At 42.1% G+C, this 25,453-nt stretch overlaps 2 protein-coding genes across 3 annotated transcripts in view; one reads left to right on the top strand and one right to left on the bottom strand.

Annotated features, from left to right (window-relative positions):
- Nucleotides 1-14,418, top strand: part of LOC121282077 (transmembrane 9 superfamily member 2-like) — a 105,167-nt gene extending 90,749 nt beyond the window's left edge. For both annotated transcript variants that reach the window (XM_041195509.1, XM_041195510.1), the window contains one exon: nucleotides 13,397-14,418. In XM_041195509.1, the coding sequence (XP_041051443.1) occupies nucleotides 13,397-13,464 (68 nt within the window). In that variant the 3' untranslated portion in view covers nucleotides 13,465-14,418. The remainder of the gene's footprint in view (nucleotides 1-13,396) is intronic.
- An 8,989-nt stretch (nucleotides 14,419-23,407) lies between these two features.
- Nucleotides 23,408-24,673, bottom strand: gpr101 (G protein-coupled receptor 101). Its single transcript, XM_041196202.1, has one exon. It carries the CDS (start codon nucleotides 24,671-24,673, stop codon nucleotides 23,408-23,410), a length of 1,266 nt encoding a protein of 421 aa, XP_041052136.1.
- Between the last annotated feature and the right edge of the window lie 780 nt (nucleotides 24,674-25,453).

Raw genomic sequence — 25,453 nt, 5'->3', positions numbered from 1 at the left:
TACTGGGCAATAACCTGCTTACTGGCACTCGGTTTCCGTTCCACCAAGGCCACTCAGCTCCTGACCTCATTACAGCCTTGGTCCATACATAGACAAAAGAGCTGAACTCCACTGATGAGGTGACTGCCTTTTGACATCAAGGCAGCATTTGACCGAGTGTGGTTTTAAGGAACCCTCCAAAACTGAAGTCAATAGGAATCAGGGAAAGTTCTCCACAAGTTGGAGTCATACCTAGCATAAAGAAAGATTGTTCTGGTTGTCAATCATCTCAGTCCCAGGACTTGCTGCAAGAGCTTGTCAGGGTAATGCTTTAGGCCCAACCCATCTTCAGCTGTTTCATCAATGACCTTACCCCTATCATAAGGTCAGAAGTGGGGAAGTTCGTCATTTGCAATGACTCAGATACTGAAGCAGTCTGTCCATTTGCAACAGACCTGGACAACATTCTAGCTTGGGCTGATAAGTGGCAAGTTACATTCATGCCACATAAGTGCCAGGCAATGACCATCTCCAAGAAGAGAGAATCTAACCATCTTCCCATGACATTCAATGACATTACCATCTCTGAATTCCCCAATATCAACATCCTAGGCGTTACCATTAACCAGGAACTGAACTGGGAAATATATCGCTGTTCCTTCACTGTTACTGGATCAAAATCCTGGAACTCTCTACCTAACAGCGCTGCGGGTGTACCTACACCACATGGATTGCAGCGGTTCAAGAAGGCAGCTCACCCACCACCTTCTCAAGGGAAACTGGGGATGGGAAATAAATGCTGGCCCAGCCAGCAATGTTTACATCCCATAAATGAATAAAAAACAAATATATAATGTCAGAGCGGGTCAAAGGCTGAGAATCCTGTGGTGAGTAACACCTTTTTAAAAAAAAATTCTTTTGTAGGATGTGGGCGTTGTGGCTAGGCCAGCATTTATAGCCCATATTTATATGGCTCACCCAATTCAATTTCTGGTCAAAGGTAACTCCCAGGATGTTGATAGTGGGGGATTCAGTGATGGTAATGCCATTGAATGTCATGGGGCAATGGTCAACTTCTCTCTTGTTGGAGATGGTCATTGGCTGGCACTTGTGTGACGCGAATGTTACTCGTCAGCCCAAGCCTGGATATTGCCCAGATCTTGCTGCAATTGGACATGGACTGCTGCAGTATCTGAGGAGTCATGAATGGTGCTAAGCACTCTGCAATCATCGCACATCCCCATTTCTGACCTTATGATGGAAGGAAGGTCATTGGTGAAGCAGCTGAAGGTGGTTGGACCTAAGACACTACCCTGAGGAACTCCTGCAGTGATGTCCTGGAGCTGAGATGACTGACCTCCAACAACCACAATCATCTTCCTTTTGTGCTAGGTATGGCTCCAACCAGTGGAGAGTTTTCCCCCTGATTCCCATTGACTCCAGTTTTTCTAGGGCTCCTTGATGCCACACTTGGTCAAATACAGCCTTGATGTCAAGGGCAGTCGCGCTCACCTCACCTTGACTCCTGAAAGCCTGTCCACCATCTACAAGATACAAGTTAGGGGTGTGATGCAATACTCCTCACTTGCCTGGATGAGTGCAGCTCCAACAGCACTCAAGAAACTCAACGCCATGTGGAACAAAGCAACCCGTTTGATCAGCACCACATCCACCACCTGTGTGTACTACCTACAAGGTGCACTGCAGCAACTCAGGATGATTGCATCTTCCAAATCCGTGACATCTACCACCTCGAAGGACAAGGGCAGCGGATGCATGGGAACACTACCTGCAAATTATTCTCCAAGCCCCACACCATCCTGATTTGGAACTATATCGTCGTTTTCTTCACTGCTGGTTCAAAATCCTGGAACTCCCTTCCTGACACCACTATGGGATGTACCACCTGGACTGCAATGTTTCAAGAAGGCAGCTCACCACCACTTCCAAGAGCAATTAGGAATGGACAATATATGCTAGCCTTGCCAGTGATGCACGAAAGAATAAAAAAAAGGAGGTTGCAGCTAAATGGAAGTACACTGTATTCTCTCTAGTCTGAAATGGGCTACAGTGTGATTTTCAGGCAGCCTAAGGTGAGTTTGCAGAGGATGGAGGATGCATTAACATCTTTGAAGATAATCACTTAACCCAGTCTTCTGAATGCCCTTTGAGAGTTGTGAGCACAATTGGAGCATTTTCATTATGGCTTAAGAGGCACCACTGCTAGTTTGACAAAGTGGATTGGTCCTATTCTTTCTCTGTTGGTGTCTGTGTTCAAACCCAGCCCAGGCTGATGGGATAAAGTGCACTCTAAAACTAGCTCTTTCCTACATCACAGCGGTGACTGCAACTTATAATTCCTTATTGCTTGTTAAGTGCTGAGATTATGAAAGATGCTACATCAATGCAAGTTTTAGTTTCTTGAGTGATGTTTGGAGCACTGCTATTCAGGCTTGTTGTAAAATAAGCTTTTGGATAGATCCAACTCAGAGATTTGTGTACATGGAGTTTACAGCACAGTACTGCACACATTTAAACACAACTATAAACTAGCATAACATAAGCCAGGAAGGTTAATTCTGCAGGCAAATGCAAACAGTGTTTTGTGCAGTAGGGACTGTTTTCTGAGTATGGGGTTAAAGCATATTACTGAAGCTTTGCTTTCTATTGTAGTGCTACACCTGACCTGGGAGTGCTCAGTATTGACACTCAGTATCCAGAGTGAAGAAAGTGTTCTGTTCCCAGCACTCTCACACCTCGCTTCAATCAGTGGAAAATAGTTACCATGAATTTCTTAAATAAAAGATCAGTATTTGGAGTGGATGATGGGTGAAGGAGCCAGATACATAAAATATGCACCATTATTAATACTTGTGTCACACTAATACTGTAATTGGATACGTTAGTTAACCAATAGGTGTCAGAAGGTTGGAAGAAATTCCAGCTAAGCTAAAATTTAAGATCATCAGAAAGAACCCACCTAAATGTTAAAGAGCCTTACCACATCATGACTGACTTTAACTATTAAACCAAAGAGAACTTTTTTATAAAAATAAAAGTACTGTGAACCCATTAACTCTGTTTGCCTTCTTTACTTTCCCTGCTGTGTGTTTCCTCTGAATTGCTGCTTTTATCTTCACCCAATTTTCTTGTCTATTTTAACCTATTTGAGTTTTTTTCTGCTGTTTATAGCATATTAGGGTTGACATTATGCAGGTCTTCAAAAATAATCAAAGATAAGCTTGATTTATGTAACGTAGTCAGACGCACAAGGACTGAAAGGCACAAGCACATGATTCACAACTTCCAGCAAGCTTATAGATTAGATGTGCTTTTTCTCCCTCAGAGAGGGATGATCTCAGTTTCTATACACAATTTGATTAGGTGTTACAAAGGGATCGTAACACTGATGTCTTTTCTTCAGAGATAGGTGAAGGGATTTAGTCCCCTGGAAATAGGGGATCAACAGGTGGGAGGCAGGGGAAAGTCTATGAAAGAATAACCTTGTACGAATACTGGACAGTGAGCCTGAGGGGTTGAACAGCCTTTCCTCATTCTGAATTTTCTTGTGTTGTAAGTTTAACCATTTTCTGCCTCATTGCTTAATCACAAGAGCCATAGGATGTCATATCAGGGAATTATTCCTGCTGTCATATACATGTTAGGGAGGATATACTAGCCTTAGAGACAGCCCAGTGACAGTAGCAATAAAGAAGGAAGTTATAGTGATGTTGGACAGGATGAAAAAAGATGAGAGTTACATAGAAGATTGGCAGTCGGAGTTGAAACGTTACTCAGTCCAGATGAAATGCATTCTAGTAAAGTAGGGTAGAAATTGCGGAGACTCTGGATGTAATCTTCCAGTCACCCTCGGATATATGGATGGTGCTAGCAGGATAGTTGCAAATACTACACTTTCTTTAAAAAAAAAAAGGGAGTGGGCTAAAATCTGACAGATGGAGTATGATGTGGGAAAATGTGAAGTTGTTCACTTGGCAGGAAGAATAAAAAAGCAGAGTAACTTAAACAGAGAACGACTGCAGAATTCCAAGGTGCAGAGGGATCTAGGTATTATTGTGCATGAGTCACAAAAAGTTAGTATGCAGATACAGTAAGTAATCATGAAGGCTAATGGAATGCTATCCTTTATTACGAGAGGACTTGAAAGTTACAGTAACAAAATTCTGCTTCAGTCATACAGGGCATTGGTGAGACCGCATCTTGAAAACTGTGTGCAGCTTTGGTCTGCTTATTTAAGGAAGGATGTAAATGCGTTGGAGGCAGTTCAGAGAAGGTTTACTAGATTGATCTGGAATGAACAGGTTGTCTTATGAGGAAAGACAGACTCGGCTTGTTTAGAAGAGTGAGGGGTGAATTGATTGAAGTATACAAGATCCTAAACAGTTTCGACAAGGTGGACATGGAAAGGATGTTTCCTCTTGTGGGTGACTCCAGAACTAGGGGGGCACTGTTTTAAAATTAGGGGTCGCCTTTTTAGGACAGAGATGAGGAAAAAAGTTTTTGAGGGTTGCATGACTTTGGAACTCTGTCTCAGAAGGTGGTGGAGGTTGGATCATTGAATATTTTTCAGGCGGAGGTAGATTCTTAGGCAAAGTAATCAAAGATTATCTGGGATAGATGGGAATGTAGAATTTGAAACACAAACAGATCATTCATGATCTTATTGGAAGTGGAGCAGACTCGAGGGGCTGAATGGTTGACTTCTATTTCATATGTTTGTATGAAATCTGTTGCGTACAAGCTAGATGGTGGGGCAAAACTTTGTCGCAATTTGGTAAGAAATTAATTGACATTTTGGAAATTAAGGGTTAATAAATGAAAGTCCACGCAGATTTGTTAAAGGTAAATAGTGTTTGACTGATTTAATTGAGCTTTTTGAAGTAATAGAGTCGATGAGGGTGATGCAGTTGATATGCGTATGATAAAGTGCCATGTAGTAGACTTGTTTGTAAAATTCAAGTCCATGGGATGAAAGGAGTAGTGGCAATATGGATACAAAATTGGCTGAGTGACAGAAAGCAGAGAGGAGTGGTGAATGGTCATTTTTGAGACTAGAAGGAGTGGTGTTGCCCTCAGAGTTCAGTACTAGGCACTGCTCTTTTGATATGTAATAATGACATAGACTTCAGTATGCAGATTATTATTTCAAACTTCGCAGAAGATGCAAACCTCAGAAATGTAGGGAACAGTGAAGAAAATCGTAACTGATCTCAGAAGGACATGGAAAGACTGGTGAAACGAACAGACACATAGATGACATTTAATGCAGAGAAGTGTGATATGATACATTTTGGTAGGAAGAATGAGGAGAGGCGATAGAAAATAAATGGTACAATTTTAAAGGAGGTGCAGGAACAGAGACCGACCTGTGAGCCTATGTACACAAGTATTTGAATGTGATAGGACAAATTTAAGAAGGCTGTTAAAAATGCAGATAGAATTATTGGCTTTTTATTACTAGAGAAATAGAATACAAAAACAAGGATGTTATGCTAAAACCTTCTTAAACACTGGTTCGGCCTCAACTGGAGTATTGTCAGCACCACAGCATGCACAAGACATTTGCTACAGTTGTACCATAGATGAGGTTATGTGGAGAGACTGGAGAAACTGGGATTGTCGTCCTTCGAGCAGCGAAGGTAAAGGAAAGATTTGGTTGAGTGTACAAAATCATGAAGAGTTTTCATAAAAGAAAAACTGTTTCCAGTGGCAGAAATGTCAATACCAGAGGGATGCTAATTTGAGGTGATTTGCAAGGAAATTTTTTTGCACCATGAATTGTTGACCTCAGCTGATGTTAATTGCTGCACAAACCAAATCCCAGAGGGAAACTTGGCTTATGAGTCCTACCCTTTTTTTGTATTCTGGAAACGAGAAGGGGACATACTGATCTCAACAGTAAGTCTGGTAACATTTTTGGAATTTTAAAAGTTTTATTAGAAGAATAAAAGAAAACTTAAGCACTCAAGATTACAGAAACATTCTGACATTTAGTCTTACAAAACATTCCCCGACAAAGACACACTACTTGGTCGGACCCAGAAGTAAACACCTTCCAGGCAACACTCCCTTATATATGTTTAACTATAAAAATACAGTAGCATTAACCCAAGGCAAACTGCTGTAGCTTTAATAAAGGCATATCACATGACCTGTAACACTCTTCCATTCTGCTGTGAAAATCCAAGCTTCAGAATAAAACTACTTTTTGCAGCCCAAGACTTTTCTGACTTGACTGGATGGTTGATTCAAACTGCATCCTCTCTCAGCCACAGCTCCAGCTACTACATTTCACAGCTCCCGCTTAACCCTAAAATACCTTTTTTCCCTTTCATCTCAGGTTCCATTGTTCTCACACATCTTTGAAACTCAAATCCTTCCAAATATAAGATCTTTCATGTTTTCATCTTGTCTTTGCTTTCAGGTCAATAAAATATAATATCCCCCCTACTATTTATCTATGAAACACCTGCAAGATGCAAACATGTTTCTTATTACCTCTGATATTCAAACAAATATTCAACTTATCTAAAAATGCAAATATTAGATGTAACTTATTCACTGGTACTTCAAACCTAGCACCTTTATCCTTTTCATGTTTTAAACCCCCCCAGACAACCTGCCTCCTATTAATCTCTGCCCAGCTTAATTAAATCTCACACACACACACACACACACACACACACACACACACACACACACACACACACACACAGAGAGCCTTTTTCACAGAATAACACAATATTCCCCAAAACATTTTTTAAAAACAGCTATTTCTCAAGTGCGGTCATGAGTGGTGCTAGAAACAGATTCAATCGTAACATTCAAAAGAGAATTGAATATATACTGGAAATGGTGGGGGGGGGGGGACCTTAATGCAGCAGGGAAAGATCAGCAGTGGGACAAATTGGATAGACTGGTACCATGGACCTTGTGTGCTGAATCATTCTGTGATTTTTTGGCAGAAGGCAGATGAGGCTTCAGTTATATATGAAATAGGGCATGGAATTGGGATTAATATGAGAGTTGCCCCTGCCATCCAAATGGTCGAGTGAGCTCAATAGGTCAAGTACCTCCTCATGTTCCTGTCATTGTTTGTTGGCTGGGGAGGACTTCCATAAAGTAAAAAGTGAAGGTCAACTCTCACCAGCTTTCTACTTGATGGAAAAGCTAGGCATGACAGATTGGTGAGAAAATACCATTCATCTTGGGAAGTGTGGTCTCCAATCAGGAAACTGGCTGAGAGCCCCTGTAGTGCTCAAGAAGGTTCGTTAAATAACAAAGGAACGTTTGAAAGACAAAGCTGCATCATTCTTTTTGCATTAGTGAGTTAAATAGTGGCTCTAATACCATAGAGGGGCAAACTTCAAAGGCATCATATCTAAAAATGGCCATTTGATTCTGAAACTTCAATGTGTATTGTTGATAAATAATATTAGTTGCTATGGGGAATAATAAATGCATCTGAAGCCTTGGTTACTGCTGTTATGGCAACTTATGAACTTCAAATGATAACCAATTGATAAGCAGCACATTATTTAGAAATGCAAGTTGTTATATATGCAGATACAGAGTTAAAGCTGTTTCTTGACAGACAATTTTCAAACAGAAAAAGGATTGTGTAAAATATATTCCAGTTGCTAATTACTCTTTAAATCTAGTAGAATAAATGAAACATTTATGGATTTATCTGTTTAGAATGTTAAAATTTAAAATCTGATGTGCAGGAAAGCAAGAACTCCTTGCCCCTGAGAGAGTGTGTTTTTGAGCACTTCAGTAATTACAGGACCATTTGTTGTGCGAGAGGACCATGGGAATTGGTAGATGTGGGGAAAAGAACAGACCATCTAGTTCACCTTCCACCATTCTGGTAGTTGTGTGATCCGGCAATAATGGAGTTGTTGACTAATCACAGTGATCAATCTCAATCAGTGAGTGTATAAGAGACCCAGCCATGAGGTGAGGAAATCCCCCAGTGGTGGAGAGGTTTGGGAACTAAAGGTCAAAAGTCACCTGTTCCTCCAACCTAATCATCACATGTCATATAACAGATTAATCAAATACTGGATCCCAAAATATTATTTTCTGACGTTAAGCCCCTAGCTCTAGTTTTTGTTCTGCCTCCCACATTGCTCTCTGCTCAGGAACCAGCAGGGTTCTGAATATCAGTTACATTATAATGCCAGGAGGGAGCTGTATGGTGTGTTGGTTTTCTGCTACCTTCAAAAACAAAGTTTGAAAAGTTTCCCTTGTGACAGAGCCAGCCCTGGAATTTGAGAAGGGGGCCTCACAATTCACTTTTGAGGTTTGTAAATGTGACCTTTTACCTTTTGATAGATTGTATACGAAAATAATATTTAGTTTTATATTGGAGTTGTATCATATTGTATGCGAAGCTATTAAACAGCTTTATATCAGAGTTACAACTGATGAAGGCTGGTAAATACATTAATGTCTTTTTTTGAAAATTTGCTCTCATTAATGATTTAAATGATTGGACCATTGTGTTTCCTGTAAATTAATTTTTTAAAAAATTGTCTCCATTTAAGTATCTGTTGCATATTGTAGGATTGAATTCCATCTTGATTAGGTCTAGATAACACATGCACTTAGCAAACATAGGAAAATGTTATGACTTAAAGACAGATGTGGCTTCCCAATGCATGTCCAAAGTCCCAACACCTTTTGTTATTGCATCAATTTATTTATTCCTGAAGAAGAGTAGTGTTTTCGGGCCCTGGTGCAGCATCTCACAATTACATTTGGGTGAAGCCTTCATCTTTCACATCAAAAATAAAAATACCTGGAAAAACTCAGCAGGTCTGACAGCATCTGTGGAGAGGAACACAGTTAACTTTGAGTCCGTTTGAGTCTTCAACAGAACTAAGGAAAAATAGAAAAGAAGTGAAATATAAGCTGGTTTAAAGTGGGGGGGGCGCTGGTGGTAGGACAGGTAGAGCTGGATAGCGGGCCAGTGATAGGTGAAGATAACCAAAACATGTCATAGACAAAAGGACAAAGAGGTGTTGAAGCTGATGATATTATCTAAGGAATGTGATAATAAAGGTACAGATAGCCCTAGTGGGGGTGGGGTGGGGGGAAGGGATCGAAATAGGCTAAAAGGCAGAGATTAAACAATGGATGGAAATACAAAAATAATGGAAATAGGTGGGAAAAGAAAAATCTATATAAATTATTGGAACAAAGGGGGTGGGGGATGGAGGAGAGAGTTCATGATCTAAAATTGTTGAACTCAATATTCAATCCGGAAGGCTGTAAAGTGCCTCATCGGAAGATGAGGTGCTGTTCCTCCAGTTTGCGTTGAGCTTCACTAGAACAATGCAGCGGGCTAAGGACAGACATGTGGGCATGAGAGCAGGGTGGAGTGTTGAAATGGCAAGCGACAGGGAGGTCTGGGTCATGCTTGCGGACAGACCGAAGGTGTTCCACAAAGCGGTCACCCAGTCTGCGTTTGGTGTCTCCAATGTAGAGGAAACCGCATTGGGAGCAGTGAATGCAGTAGACTAAATTGAGGGAAGTGCAAGTGAAATGCTGCTTCACTTGAAAGGAGTGTTTGGGCTCTTGGACGGTGAGGAGAGGGGAAGTAAAAGGGCAGGTAGACTTGTAATGAATATTGGTGGACAGTCTATCACCAGAAATTGAGACAGAGAGGTCAAGGAAGGGAAGGGAAGTGTCAGAGATGGACTATGTGAAAATGATGGAGGGGTGATAATTGGAAGCAAAATTAATAAATTTTTCCAGGTTCAGAAGAGAGCATGAAGTGGCACCGAAGCAATCATCGATGTACCGGAGAAAGAGTTGTGGGAGGGGTCTTTTATTAGTTTTTAATTTTATTTTTATTTGTCTTTTATTAGTTAACCAATTCTCTATCCATGCTAATATGCTACCCTGAACACCATGAGCTCTTATTAACTAGCCTTATGTGCGGTACCTTATTGAACACTTTTTGGAAATCCAAATATATTACATCATCTGGTTCCCCTTTATCTATCCTTGTTGTTTCCTCCTCAAAGAATTCTAATGAATTTGTCAGGCTTGATTTCCCCTTCATGAAGCCATGCTGAACCTGCTTGATTATATTATGCATTTCTAAATGCTCTGCTTTTGCAGCCTTTATAATAGACACTAACGTTTTCCCAATGCCGGATGTTAAGCTAACTGGCCTATATTTACCTGTTTTTCTTTTTTTGTTCACCTCCCCCCCGCCACCCTGCTTTCTGAATAAGGGTGTTACATTGGCAGTTTTCCATTCCTCTGGGACTTTTCCAGAATCTCAGGATTCTTGGAAGATTACTACCAGTACATCCACTATCTCTGTAGCTACTTCCTTTAATATCCTAGGATGCAACCCATCAGGTCCAGGGGACTTATCGGCCTTTAGCACCGTTAGTTTCCCTAGTACTTTTTCTCTAGTTAAAGTTATTGTATTCATTTCCTCCCCCACTTTTTCCCCTTGATTATTTAGTGTTTTTGGAATCCTATTAGTGTCTTCTACCATGAAGACTGATGCAAAGTATTTATTCAACTCCCCTGCCATTTCCTGGTTCCCCATTATTATTTCCCGAGCCTCATTCTCATAGTGGCCTATGTTCACTTTGGTCTCTCTATTCCTTTTTATATATCTAAAGACTCTCTTACTGTCCGTTTCTTTATTACTTGCTAGTTTACCCTCAAAGTTTATTTTCTCCCTCATTTCTTTTGATCATCCTTTGTTGGTTTTTGAAACTTTTTCAATCCTGTAGTGTACCATTAATCTTTGCCACATTGTATGTTTTTTCTTCAGTTTGATACTATCCTTAACTTCCTTGGTTAACCGTGGTTGGTTTATCCTCTTCCTAGAATCCTCCTTCCTCACTGGGATATATCCTTGCTGTGAGCAGAGTAAAATGCCCTAAGATGCTTCACAGGACTGTTATCAAAGAAAATTTGACACCAAGTCATATTAGATATTCAGACAGATGGCCAAAGAGGAAGGTTGTCATGAGTGTCTTGGACGAGGAGAGAAGTGGGGAGGTTGAAGGTGGGAATTCCAGAGCTTAAAACCTTGACAATTTAAGGCATGGCCACCAATTGGGAAGTTATGAAATGGAAGGTATGCAATATGGGATTTATTTCCTCCCCCACTTTTGCCCCTTGATTATTTACTATTTTTGGAATGCAATTAGTGTCTTCTACCGTGAAGACTGATGCAAAGTATTTATTTAACTCCCCTGCCATTTCCTGGTTCCCCATTATTATTTCCCCAGCCTCATTCTCTAAGGGGCCTATGTTCATTTAGGCCTCTCTCTTTTTTAAATATCTAAAGATTCTCTTACTCTTCGTTTTTATATTACTTGCTAGTTTACCCTCAAAGTTTATTTGAGAGGTATGCAATATTGGCCAGTATAGGAGGGATCTTGGAGGGTTGTAGGGCTGATGTACGTTATGGAGATAGGGAGTGGAGAGACCATGGAAAGATTTGAAACAAGGATGACAACACCCAGTTACATCAAACTGAGGAGGGCAAGGAATGGACAATAAATGCTGGTGATACCAACATCCAAAGAATGAATTTAAAAAGTTTCTATTTCTGCAATAAAAACAGGTAAGGCTGGCAGTACTCAGGTCTGTGGGCAGAGTAACAGTTAACAGTTCAGGTCAAAGACCTTCCATCAGAACTGGAATAAGTAAGGTTTTAAGCAATCCCAGAGGCAGGGAAGTTGGCAGGGAAGGTGAAGAAAGAACAAAAGTGATTTTCTGTGATAAGGTGAAAGGCAGGAGAGATTAAGTGCCAATAGGGATAATGGTGCAAGGCAAAAGGAGATGGGAATGGACAAGTAACAAAAGATATGCTTAAAGGAGGCTTAAATGGAAATAGCAGAATTATCAACAGTTTGCAGTTGGGATCAATGGGGGCAGAGGAGTAGCATAGTGGCTATGTTACTGGGCTAGTAATCCTGAAGCCTGGTCGAATGATCCAGCGATGAGAGTTCAAAATTAAATTAAATGTGAAGTAAAAATCTGGTATCAGTAATAGTGATGAGGCAACAAGCAGATTGTGCTAAAGACCCTTTTGTTTCACTAATGAATGAAATCTCTCTTCACCCAGTCTGGCCGATGTACAACTCCAGACTGGCAAATGGCTGAGCCAAGCCACTTGGTTGTATTCAAGAAGGTGGCTCTCTGTCTCTTTCTCAAGGGCAATTAGGGGTGGGCAGTAAATGCTGGCATTACCATTTACGAGCAGATCCCATGAAAGAATGAATAAATGAAAAAGGCTTTGATCTGAAATTGTTCAACTCAAATGTTAATATCTGGAAGGCTATGAAGTGCTGATCGAATTGAATCTTGCAAGTAATAACTGATTTCTGTCTTCCTCCCAAATGTACTACCCCACATTTATCTATGTTGAACTTCATTTGCTAATTATTTTTCCATTCTGTAAATTTATTAAAGTTCCCGTAATTTGATGCAATCCTCTTCAGTATTGACCATTCCCTCAAATTTGGTGTCAATCACAAATTTAGGAATTGTTTTATTGATTACAAAGTCCAAATCGTAAATGTAAATTTTGAACAGCAGTGATCCTTGTGGAACACCACTTCCCACCTTCTGCCACTCTGAATGACTACCCTTTATTCCCACTGTCTGCTTTCTGCCTTGACGCCAGCTAGCAACCCATTCTGCTGCTTGTCCCGACTCCATATTCTCTGACCTTATTCATTAATCTTTTATGAGGCACCTTAATGAAGACCTTTTGAAAATCCAGATAAATAACATCTACTGCATTACCATTGTCTACTCTTCCCTGTTAACCCCACCTCAAAAAGTTCATTAAAGTTGGTCAAGCAAGATTTTTCCTTTTGAAACCCATGCTGACTATTTAATATTATATTCAATTAATTGAATTTAAATTCCCCATCTGCCACTGCTGCATTTGAAATTAAGTCCCAGGATAATAGGTCAAGGAATCTGGATTATGAATCCAGTGACACAACCAGAATGCTACTGGGAATGCTATCCCACACTTTCCCCAAATCGTTTTGATTTTTTTTCTCCTTCAACTATTTATTCCTCTTTTTAGTATTATGTGATGTACTGCACTAGTAACTTTTGAATATTACAGCTATAAGTGAAAGTGCCTTGTTTTATGCTATAACAAGTTCATAGGCCACTTTCCTTGAGCAGTGTTACAATAAAACTAATATTTATTAAAACTGCACAAATGCTTAGTGAAACACTAGCACTGTGGAGATGACTAAAATTAGATCAGAAGACCTGCTATTGCTGATGCCAGTGAAACCTTTTTAAGTGATGATTAAATCTTAACTAGAAATATTGATAACTATTTTTTGCAATACTGTCATGTGTGAGTAACTGTTTTTCTTTATTTCAGGGACTATTGGATTTTTTGCCTGTTTTTGGTTCGTCAACAAGATCTATAGTGTTGTGAAGGTGGATTAATAATGGGCTCCATGTGGAGCAGATTATGATGTGTATTTTCTTTTTCTTTGCATTTAAACTATTTATCATATAGCTTCAATTCCTAAAAGTTTTCTAGAGAACATTATTCACTTTTAATTGCAAATTTAGGATAATAGCAACAATAAAAATAGTTTAGTTCACAATCACTGTCAATTTGCAATCATGTACTTATGGTTAAAGTAACAGGTCAGGTAAAGCTTGGCTGGCAACTGTAAATTCAGAAGCCTTTAATTCAATGCATTGGCTTTGACCTTTTCATTTTGGTTTTGGTGCATGCTTGGGCGTGCTCTCCAGCTACGTGCCATTGGTGGGGTGGCCTCGCCCAGCAGGAGGGCATGGTGGACATGTTGGCACAGATTTCCAACAGTGCATCGTCTACTGCAACAGCAGCGCACTCTGATTTCCAGTGCACATTTGCGCCAATTGAGCCTTCCCACTGGTAGCACAAGGTGGAGGAATGACCCCTGCTGTGTTTATTCCAAAGATGTCAGTCACTGTGCTCTGGTGTTTCTCAGTTCCAAAGTTTGTGCTTAAATGGAGAATTGAATAATTTTACTAAAATGAATTTTGAAGCTCTGCATTAAAAAATTTGCAATAATATCAATTGATTGTACATACATCCTTTGTCCTTTCCTTTCTAATGTAAATACATATGGAGTTACATTAACTAATGTTTTCCCTTCTATTTCAAGTTAGATTTAACTTTGTTCCCATTTTCCCAACAGCAGCAAAGATTTGATGTTCTTTTATCTGTATTTTCTTGTACTGTGAAATTTTGTAAATAGTCCCAAGATCCACATTAATTTGAACAAGGGGTTATTTAACTAGTACGTTAAATAGCACAGATTGATGGCTTTGTTATCTATCCGCAGTGCCTGATTATGTCTTGAAAATATACCAATTTTTGTTCAATAAACTTGAGACGAATCATCATTTTTTACCCAGCTTTTTTCTTAATAAAGTTTCATTGTAAACGTTTTGACCAAATTACGAGAGAAAATAGTTTCATATTCTGTTCAGGGTGCTTTTACATTTACAAATTTCACCATTTGGACTTGTTAGACTTCTTAAACACACACGTGCACCAGTTGTAATCACAGAATTTCACACTTAAAACTCAAAGACACAATTTTAAAATTAAAGCTGGACCATTTAGGAATAAAATCGGAAAGTACTTTTCACACAGTGGAAAGCTGTAACTCCCTTTCTCAAAGGCTGTAGGTGATGAAAACCAACTAAAATTTTCAAAATTGAGATTGATAGATTTTTAAAAATATAAAAACAAAAAACTGTGGATGCTGGAAATCCAAAACAAAAACAGAATTACCTGGAAAAACTCAGGTCTGGCAGCATCGGCGGAGAAGAAAAGAGTTGACGTTTCGAGTCCTCATGACCCTTCAACAGAACTGATAGATTTTTGTTGGGAAAGGGTATTGAGGGATATGGGACAGAGGGAGGTATATAGAGCAGACCTGAGAGGCTGAAAGAGCTACTTCCTGTTCCTATGCTCAAGCAAGACTATGGTATGAATATATTTGTCGAATGTCATCTTCTGGACCAATGAAATGACATCACTGAAATGAAATTGGTTGAGAATTTTGTAGTTTCACAATATTGCAGGTCAGAGACCAGTCTCAACTAACCTTTGGAAAGTTTTATTTATGCTTATTATTCAACTGCCAGCCAAAACCTGACAGCTAGAGTGTGGAAAATCAGGGTTCGATAGTGTAGAGAAGAGAAACTTCTTTAACAAATGAGCTCATGATAACAGAGTGCAGAAGAGATCCTTCGGCCCATCGAGTCTGCACTGACATGTGAGAAACACCGACCTACCTACCTAATCCCATTTACCAGCACTTGGCCCATAGACTTGAATGTTATGATGTGCCAAGTGTCAATCCAGTGGCAACCCACCTCCACCACCCTCCCAGGCAGCACATTCCAGACCCTCACCATCCTCTGGGTACAAATGTTTTTCCTCACATCCACCCCCCACCCCCCCCCCCCCCCCCCCCCCCCCCAACCTCCTGCCCCTCACCTTGAACTGTGTCCCCTTGTGACTGACCCGTCAACTAAGGGGAACAGCTGCTCCCTATCCACCCTGTCCATGCCCCTCATAATCTTGTACACCTTGATCAGGTCACCCCTCAGTCTTCTCTGCTCCAACAAAAACAACCCAAGTCTATCCAACCTCTCTTCATAACTTAAATGTTTCATCCCAGGCAACATCCTGGTGAATCTCCTCTGCACCCCCTCCAGCGCAATCACATCCTTCCTATAATGTAGCGACCAGAACTGCACACAGTACTCCAGCTGTGGCCTCACCAAGGTTCTATACAACTCCAACATGACCTCCCTACTTTTGTGATCTATGCCTCGATTGATAAAGGCAAGTGTCCCATATGCCTTTTTCACCACCCCACTAACATGCTCCTCCACCTTCAGAGATCTATGGACACACACGCCAAGGTCCCTTTGTTCCTCAGAGCTTCCTAGTGTCATGCCGTTCATTGAATACTTCCTTGTCAAATTACTTCTTCCAAAGTGTATCATCTCTCACTTTTCAGGGTTAAATTCCATCTGCCCATTTGACCATCCCGTCTATATTTTCCTGTAGCCCAAGACACTCAACCTCACTGTTAACCACCCGGCCAATCCTTGAGTCATCCGCAAACTTACTAATCCTACTCCCCACATAGTCATCTATGTCATTTATATAAATGACAAATAATAGGGGACCCAGCACAAATCCCTGTGGTACGACACTAGAGCATCCTTCTGTCATCACCCTCTGTCTCCTACAACTAAGCCAATTTTGAATCCACCTTATCAAATTACCCTGTATTCCATGTGCATTTGCCTTCTTGAGAAGTCTCCCATGTGGGACCATGTCAAAGGCTTTGCTGAAATCCGTATAAACTACATCAACTGCACTACCTTCATCTACACACCTGAATTACCTCCTCAAAAAATTCAATCAAATTTGTTAGGCATGATCTCCCTCTGACAAAGCCATGCTGACGATCACTGATCAAACCTTGCCTCTCCAAGTAGAGATAGATTCCTTCAGAATTTTCTCCAATAGTTTCCCTACCACTGACGTGAGACTCACTGGTCTGTAGTTCCCTGGCTTCTCTCTACAACCCTTCTTAAATAGCGGAACCACATTAGCTGTTCTCCAGTCCTCTGGCACCTCCCCCGTGGCCAGAGAGGAATTAAAAATTTGGGTCAGAGCCCCTGCGATCTCCACCCTTGCCTCCTTCAGCAGTCTGGGACACTAATCATCTTAACCTGGATATTTGTCCACTTTTAAGCCTGCCAACAAACCTCCAATACCTTGTCACTCCCTATACCAATTTGCTTAAGAACCTCGCAGTATCTTTCCCTGAGTTCCATACCTTCATCCTCATTCTCTGGGGTGAAGAAGGATGTGAAGTATTCATTCAACACTCTAGTGATGTCCTCTGGCTTCACCCATAGATTGCCCCCTTGGTCCCTTATGGGCCCTAATCTTTCCCTGGTAATCCTCTTCCCATTGATATACTTATAGAGTATCTTGGGATTTTCCCTACTTTTACCAGCCAGAGCTTTCTCATATTCCCTCTTTGCTCTCCTAATTGCTTTCTTAAGCCCCACCCTGCACTTTCTGTACTCCACTAATGCCTCCGCTGATTTGCTTCCCTTGTACCTGCTAAAAGTCTCTTTTCCTTCTCATCGTAACCTGAATATCTCTGGTCATCCATGGTTCCCTGGGCTTGTTACTCCTTCCCATCACCCTGGAGGGAACATGAGATTTACCCAGAGTGGTGAGAATTTGGAACTCTCAACCACAGTGAGTGGTTGTAGCGAATAGTATAATGCACTTAAGTGGAAGCTAGCTAGTCATGAGGGGGAAAGGAATGGAAGGATATATTGACATAGGATGAGATGAAGAGGTGTGGGAAGAAATTCATAGAATGGCTGTAGCACAGAAGGTGGCTATTTGGCCCATCGTGCCTGTGCCAGCTCTCTGGAGGAGCAACTTTTATGGTCTTACTGTTGCCTTTTCCCCATAGACCCTGCAAATTTTTTTGCTTCAGTTGATGATCCAATTTTCTTTTGAAGACCTCATTGAATCTGCCTCCACCACGTTCTGGCAAAGCATTCCAAATCCTAACTACACACTGCATAAAAACATTTTTTTTCCCTCATGCCTCCATTGCTTCTTTTGCTAATTCACCTCCTCGTGTGGAGCATAAACACCAGCGGTGGTTAGTTGGATTAATTAGCCAGTTTCCATGCTGTAAATTCTATGCAATTTGTCCTTGAGTGATATTTCAGATGAACCACTAATTTTAAAAACGAATAATTTCTGGTTCTCTGGAGCAGTGGGTTCGTGCAAGAGCTTGACAGAAGGCAACCAAGTATGGGAGCAGTTAAGAGTGCAAGTGATGGAAAACATGCAGGTGGTGTGAGCTTAGGACGAGGAGAGAAAGTGATGGGCTAGGAGTGGCTAGAGACAGACTCTGGAGCAGGTGCTATGTAATTGGCAGCAGTGGCATCTGCCAAGAGCAGTGAAATGAGAGGTTTGGGACTGCTCACTGCAACAGAATATGGATAAAGGCTGTGCATAATAGTGACATTAGGAACAGAAGCAAACCACTCAGTCCGTCGAGTTTTTTCTGCAATTCAATCAGATCATGGCTGCTTGGTACCTTGATTTTTTTCCACATGAGCTCTATAACCCCTTGTTAATCTTAAAAATCAGTCTATTTCGGTCTTGAAAGTTATGATTGTCCCCTAATGCCCACAATCTTTTGTGGGAAGAGAACTTGACTCTGTTGTTGGGGAGGATGTAAATGAATGAAGAGTAACAAATGGCTGATAAATTTGACAGGTTCTGCGATGAATGCACTTTCCAGCAAAGACATTACAAAGAGATTGCACAAGTTACTGACTTTATTTCAGCAGAGAGAGAGAATGCAGCCAGACATCAAAAATAGTAGGCAGCATGCTAGAAATCCAAAAAATGCTTGTCGGGAAACCAGGGTAAGTCTGGAGTCAATGGACCTCAGGACACAGGAATAAGCCAACATACCCTGGAAAATTGGTACTGGTAAATATCCAAGTATGTTTTTCCAAAAGTTTGTTAAATGTTATTTTACAATGCAGTTAATTGAAGAGTTACAGCCATATCCAAACTGAATGAACTGGAACATTACTACACATTGACAGAGGGAGTCTTGATCCACTTGACTAAGTTTAAGGATTAAACCAAATTTATACAGGTTCAGCATTGGTGCAAAGCACAAACTGCACTCAAAATATTCTTCAGTGATTATGCATGGAAAGCATATTTTAAAATGGAATGCACCTTAACCTGTAAAAATCCTCGATAATTAGTGATGGCTGCTTTTGGATATTTGTTGCATGCTTGTTTCATCCACAAGAGCAGCATTATCAACCCAAAATACCCTGGGCTAAGTTATATCTGGCCCATGTTGGTTTGATGTGCAGCTTTGAAAATATGTTGCAAGGGGGCCTGAAATATAACAATGTCTGTGGCAAGAGGTGAGGGAACCAACCAGAGGGAAAAACATACTTGACGTTATCCTCACCAGCCTGCCTGCCGCAGATGCATCTGTCCATGACAGTATCGGTAGGAGTGACCACTGCATAGTCCATGTGGAGACAAAGTCCCACCTTCACCTTGAGGATAACCTTCATTGTGTTGTGTGGCACGAACACTGTGCTAAATGGGATAGATTTCGAACAGAGGTAGCAACTAGAGACTGGGCATCCATGAGGTGCTGTGGGCCATCAGCAGCAGCAGAATTGTACTCGAACACAATCTGTAACCTCATGGCCCAGCATATCCCCCTCTCTACCATTATCATCAACTCAGGGGATTAACCCTCGTTCAATGAAGAGTGCAGGTGGGCATGCCAGGAGCAGCACCAGGCAAACCTAAAAATGAGTTGTCCACCTGGTGAAGCTACAATGCAGGACTATTTGTGTGCCAAACAGCATAAGCAGCAAATGATAGAAAGAGCTAAGCAATCCCACAACCAATGAATCAAATCCAAGCTCTGCAGTCCTGCCACATTCAGTCATGAATGGTGGTGGACAAACAACTCACTGGAGGAGGAGGCTCCGCAAATATCCCCATCCTCAATGATGGAGGAGCCCAGCACATCAGTGCAAAAGATAAGGCTGAAGCATTTGCTACAATCTTCAGCCAGAAGTGCTGAGTGGGTGATCCATCTTTGCCTCCTCCAGAGGTCCCCAGCATCACAGATGCCAGTCTTCAGCTAATTCAATTCATTCCACATGATATCAAGAAATGGCTGAAGGCACTGGAAACTGCAAAGACGATGGGCCCTGACAATATTCTGGCAGTAGTACTGAAGACTTGTGCTCCAGAAATTGTTGCGCCCCTAGCCAAGCTGTTCCAGAACAGCTACAACACTGGCATCTACTCAGCTATATGGACAATTGCCCAGGTATGTCCTGTACACAAAAAGCAGGACAAATCCAATCCGGCCAGTTACCACCCCATCATTCTATTTTTGATCATCAGTAAAGTAATGGAAGGGGCCGTCAACAGTGCTATCAAGCAGCACTTGCTTAGCAGTAACTACTCACTGACACTCAGTTTGCGTTCTGCCAGGGCCACTCAGCTCCTGACATTACAGCCTTGCTTCAAACGTGAACAAAAGAGCTGAACTCCTGAGGTGAGGTGAGAGTGGCTGCCCTTGACATCAAAGCCGCGTTTGACCAAGTGTGGCATCAAGGAGCCCTAGCAAGATTGAAGTAATTGGGAACTGGGGGAAAACTCTCCGCTGGTTGGAGTCATACCTAGCACAAAGGAAGATGGTTGTGGTGGTTGGAAGTCAATCATCTCAGCTCCAGGGCATCACTGCAAGAGTTCCTCAGGGTAGTGTCCTCGGCCCAACCATCTTCAGCTGCTTCATCAGTGACCTTCCTTCTGTCATAAGGTCAGAAGTGGGGATGTTCACTGATAATTGCACAATGTTCAGCTCCATTCATGACTCCTCAGATACTGAAGCAGTCTATGTCCAAATGCAGCAAGACCTGGACAATATCCAGGCTTGAGCTGACAAGTGGCAAGTAACATTCGCACCACACAAGTGTCAGATAATGACCATCTCCAACAAGAAAGAATCCAACCATCGCCCCTTGACATTCAAAGGCATTACCATCACTGAATCCATGATCAACATCCTGGGGCTTACCATTGACCAGAAACTGAACTGGACTAGCCATATAAATACTGTGGCTACAAGAGCAGGTCAGAGGCTAGGAATCTGTGGCAAGTAACTCACCTCCTGACTACCCAAAGCCTGTCCACCATCTACAAGGCACAAGTCAGGAGTGTGTTGGAATACTCCCCACTTGCCTGGATAAGTGCAGCTTGACACCATCCAGGACAAAGCAGTCCCCTTGATTGGCACCACATCCACAAACATTCACTCCCTCCACCACTGACGCACAGTAGCAGCAGTGTGTACCATCTACAAGATGCACTGCAGAAACTCACCAAGGCTCCCTAGGATGCACCTTCCAAACCCACGACCTCTACCATCTAGAAGGACAAGGGCAACAGACAGTTGAGAACATCACCACCTGGAAGTTCCCCTCCAAGCCACTCAGCATCCTAATTTGGAAATATATTGCTGTTCCTTTACTGTCGCTGGGTGAAAATCCTGGAACTCCCTCCCTAACAGCACTGTGGGTATAGCTTCACGTGGACTGCAGCAGTTCAAGAAGGCAGCTCAGAACCACCTTCTCAAGGGCAATTAGGGATGGGCAATAAATGCTGGGCTAGCCACGAAGCCCACATCCTGTAAATGAATGAAATACAATTTGACGATTTTTAAAACATAAATATATAAGAGATGTAGTTGTGGTTGCCTGCTCAGGTAGACATATTCCTTAAGGTTTCATCACTTCCAATCATCCTGTCAATGGTCGCCTATCATGTCCATCTCGGGGCACTATCTCCCCACAGCCGATTGGAAAATTAATAGTCTCTTCATTAGCTGGTTACATGAGTCTTAATTGTCAGTCATACATCTCCAATACTTTTAAAACAAATAATAATGTTTAAAAAAGAGAAAAATTCTTGTTTTTAATGCCATGTTAAATTTTCTCCTGGTAGCAATGTTCCAGGAGATTAATCTTTTAATCCTTAGAAACTCCAGGATGATCCTGGAGGGTTGATAGTGACATTTCTGCTTTTTTTTGGAGCCTGTAGGTAATTTATAGGGAGGTCTCGTGATGCAGTGGGTAGCATTCCTACCTCCAGGCCAGAATCTCTGGGTTCAAGTCCCACTTGAGGACTTAATGGCCATAGAAGGTGAGTTCATAATGTGGCCAAACAGAGCGATTATCGGCCTGTAAATCCTCCCAATGTGCCAGGTGGAAAGAGTGACGCAATAATATTTCGGCACAGACTTGAAGGGCCGAATGGCCTGTTTTCTGTGCTGTAGTGTTCTATTTTTCTATGGTCAGCCATACTGCAGAAGGTGACAGCAAAGCACTGCAGTACTTTGCCAAGCATCATCATGGATCAATCCAATGGAAGTCAATAGTTGTCAAAGCCCTCTTAGGGCAGGGTACCTGAAGGAGGAGAGTAACTTATGAAGATTGAGAGGTGATTTCATAGAGGCATTCCAAATCATGTGGGGTCTAGACAGAGTAGATGGGGAGAAACTGTTCCTATTGGTGGAAGGATCACAAAGGGAACAGGTCTGACCGTTGGGCAAAAGAAGCAATGGAGACATAAGGAAAAGTTTTTTCACACAGCGAGTGGTTACAATCTGGAATGCATGGCCTGAGAGGCTTTCAAGAGGGAAATGGATTACCTGAAAAGGAAGAATGCGCAGGGCTACAGGGAGGAGGGGGAGTGGCACTAGGTGAATTGCTCCTAGGGAGGGCCAGTGCAGACATGATGGGCTGAATAGCCTCCTTCTGTGCTGTAGCCATTGTCATTCTATGAAGTACACCCCCTTTAAATTGCTCTGCGCAGCCACTGAGAACTTGGGGTTGTGATCATGCAGTTTACAGGGAGCCCTGAATGTAGGATATAAAAATAAACTGGGTGCATTGACATTTAGCCTAATGCTGTGAAAGTTCTCTGCCCAGCAACTTTTTACATTTATTTCTGAGAAGTTGGCAAGGCCCCATTTTTTGCCCATTCTTAATTGTCTTCTTGAGCTGCTATCGCCTTTGTGTAAGGATGAAAATCATTTTAAATGGGTTTAAACTCTGTTAAATAACAAATTTGGCATCTCCGTATGCTAGTACAGTGGTTCTCAAACTTTCTGGGTTGAAGAAATCTTTTTCAAATGGGTTAGTCATCACAGCCCCCCATCTAAATTATATCATACTCAGATAATTAAAATTCTGCATGTAATGATTATTTTACCAATGCTTTTAAGGAAATGTTTTCTTCCAGATACCAGTGAGATGGATGTTGCTGCTTCTTGCTGCAGAGTTTGTCTCTCCTTGCTTGCTGCCATTCGGAGATGAGACAGCCAGCCAGTTTTCCACTGCACGTGGGGTGGCTGAGCTCTTCTCCCACAGCACATCTCACCTTTCACATTGTTTCACAGATTCCTGGAAAGTCTGCCTGGATCCTGAGGGATCTGTGGACACTAGTTTGAGAACCACTGTGCTGGTATTCCACTGTGTAACTTCCAGGACCATAATTTTTAGAAAGTTAAACATCATAATGAAATAATCCAGCATTGATTAGAAAATTACACTATTATCCACCCATAAAAAATAAGTTATTCTACTACAACGATTTTTTTGCAGATACTGCACTAAGATCTTAAACTAATTCAATATGTGCAAATAAATGGTGTCCTTCATTGGTTAGCTCTCCAGATTAAGAGGGACTATAGACATTATTTTTTTACTTTACTCCTTTGTCAGATGGTTGGCTGGGGAGGAGGTGGGGTTCATTTTCTGAACTACAACTAGTTGATAGTGTCTCCCTGCGATAACCTTTGGGACTCTGAGGTCTGGAGATGTCTGTGGGAGTTAGTGCAGAAATGGCTGCTTCTTCCCAAGATTTCAGGGGACAGATTCGAGAAACACCTGTAGAAAAACGTGAGTGGGAAATCTTGCCATCTGTCATGGTGAAATAACCATCCAGCTGTGAGTTCCTGGGTTGCAGCTGCCTGCAGCAGGAGCCGCAGAGCAGGATGAGAAATTCCCTCCTGATGTTCCTGTGCATGTAACCATAGATGTAAGGGTGGATGCAGCACTGGCAGTAGAAGAGGATCAGAGCCAAAGTGGTGAGCCAGGGAGGTGAGGGCGTGGAGCTGCTGATGGTCATGGTGCTTAGGATGCTGTAAGGACCCATGCTGAGAATATAGGAGGACATGATAACAAAGACCACCCTAGCTGCTTTGCAGCGGCAATGAAAGCTCCGATGACGAGCTCTGGGCCTTAGACTAAAAATGGAAGTGTTGGTCATATCCGAACCCCTTGGTTGAATGTTGGGATTGGCCGGGTGAACCAGAGCATTCTGCCTTCGGGCTGCCCTCAACACCATCCAGTAGCAGCCCAGCATGATAGAGACAGGCAGCCAGAAGGTGAAGAGTGTGGTCAGCAGGGTGTAGGAGGGACTGGATGGCCAGATGAGGCTGCAAAAGTTGTGACCATCATAGCCCACCTGCCCCCAGCCATAGAGAGGGGGTGTACTCTGTGCTGTACCAAGCAGCCAAGTAAAAACAATCAGGTTATTGCCTCTCCTGGGTGTCATTCGAGTGGGATAGGACAAGGGATGGATGATAGCCAAGTATCTATCAATGGAGACCACGACTATGGTATTAACACCAGCAAATGCAAAGAGATGCATCAAGACAACCAAAACCTTGCAGAGGCCTCTGTTCAGTGGCTGGATCCCGGGTACACTGCCCATAATCACCAAGGGCATCACTGTGACTGTTTGCAGCAAGTCAGCCAGTAGCAGGTTGAAAACAAAACGGTTTGCCACATGCAGCAACTGGGGTTTCCTCTGGAGCACCATCAGTACCATTGTGTTCCCAAACAGTGAGGTGCAAAGAATGGTTGAGACCAGGACAATCCTCAGCAAGTTGTCTGCACATGGGCTCTGAGTGCCAGCCCAAAGGGTTGAGTTGGTGATGTTACTGTGGAGTGTGAGCCCAGCCATCTCTCTCCGAGTAATTGGGGAACTCCCCTCCTCCGCTGACCCTTCCAGGCCCTTCCACACACACAAAACGCCCTCCTCAATTGGTCCTAACAATTTTCAGCAGGTGGATCATTCCCAAGCTCTCCTTCCATCTCGGGAATCCTGGCTGGCTCTGGGAGCCTCTCTCCTTGCTTCCACTCCACAGGCTTTGTGCTGATCAATTCCAGAGTCACCTGAAAGAACATGACATCACATTACTAACTGGTTACTGATTAACTGGTTACTGATCAGTAACCGGTTACTGATTAACTGGTTACTGATCAGTAACCGGTTACTGATTAACTGGTTACTGATCAGTAACCGGTTACTGATTAACTGGTTACTGATCAGTAACCGGTTACTGATTAACTGGTTACTGATCAGTAACCGGTTACTGATTAACTGGTTACTGATCAGTAACCGGTTACTGATTACTAACTGGTTACTGATTAACTGGTTACTGATCAGTAACTGGTTACTGATCAGTAACTGGTTACTGATTACTAACTGGTTACTGATCAGTAACTGGTTACTGATTAACTGGTTACTGATCAGTAACTGGTTACTGATCCATCATCCCCTCAAATTCCACCCAGTCATATCCCATCATAGAGATTCTTCCTGACCAACCTCCACAGTCTTTAAGACTGAAGCCACATATCCACACCATCACTGTGAATGTCTATATCCACCTCCGTAACATTCCCCAACTCAACCCCTGTCTCAGCTCTTTTGCTGCTGAAAACCCTCATTCATACCTTC

Source organism: Carcharodon carcharias, chromosome 9 (assembly GCF_017639515.1).
Source record: "Carcharodon carcharias isolate sCarCar2 chromosome 9, sCarCar2.pri, whole genome shotgun sequence".
Taxonomy (NCBI): domain Eukaryota; kingdom Metazoa; phylum Chordata; class Chondrichthyes; order Lamniformes; family Lamnidae; genus Carcharodon; species Carcharodon carcharias.
The sequence above is the reverse complement of the archived record's forward strand: the minus strand, read 5'-3'. Positions and strand labels throughout refer to the sequence as shown.

Excerpts from the sequence above, each read along its gene's own strand:
- gpr101 (XM_041196202.1), bottom strand. The coding sequence starts at position 24,673 with ATGGCTGGGCTCACACTCCACAGTAACATCACCAACTCAACCCTTTGG.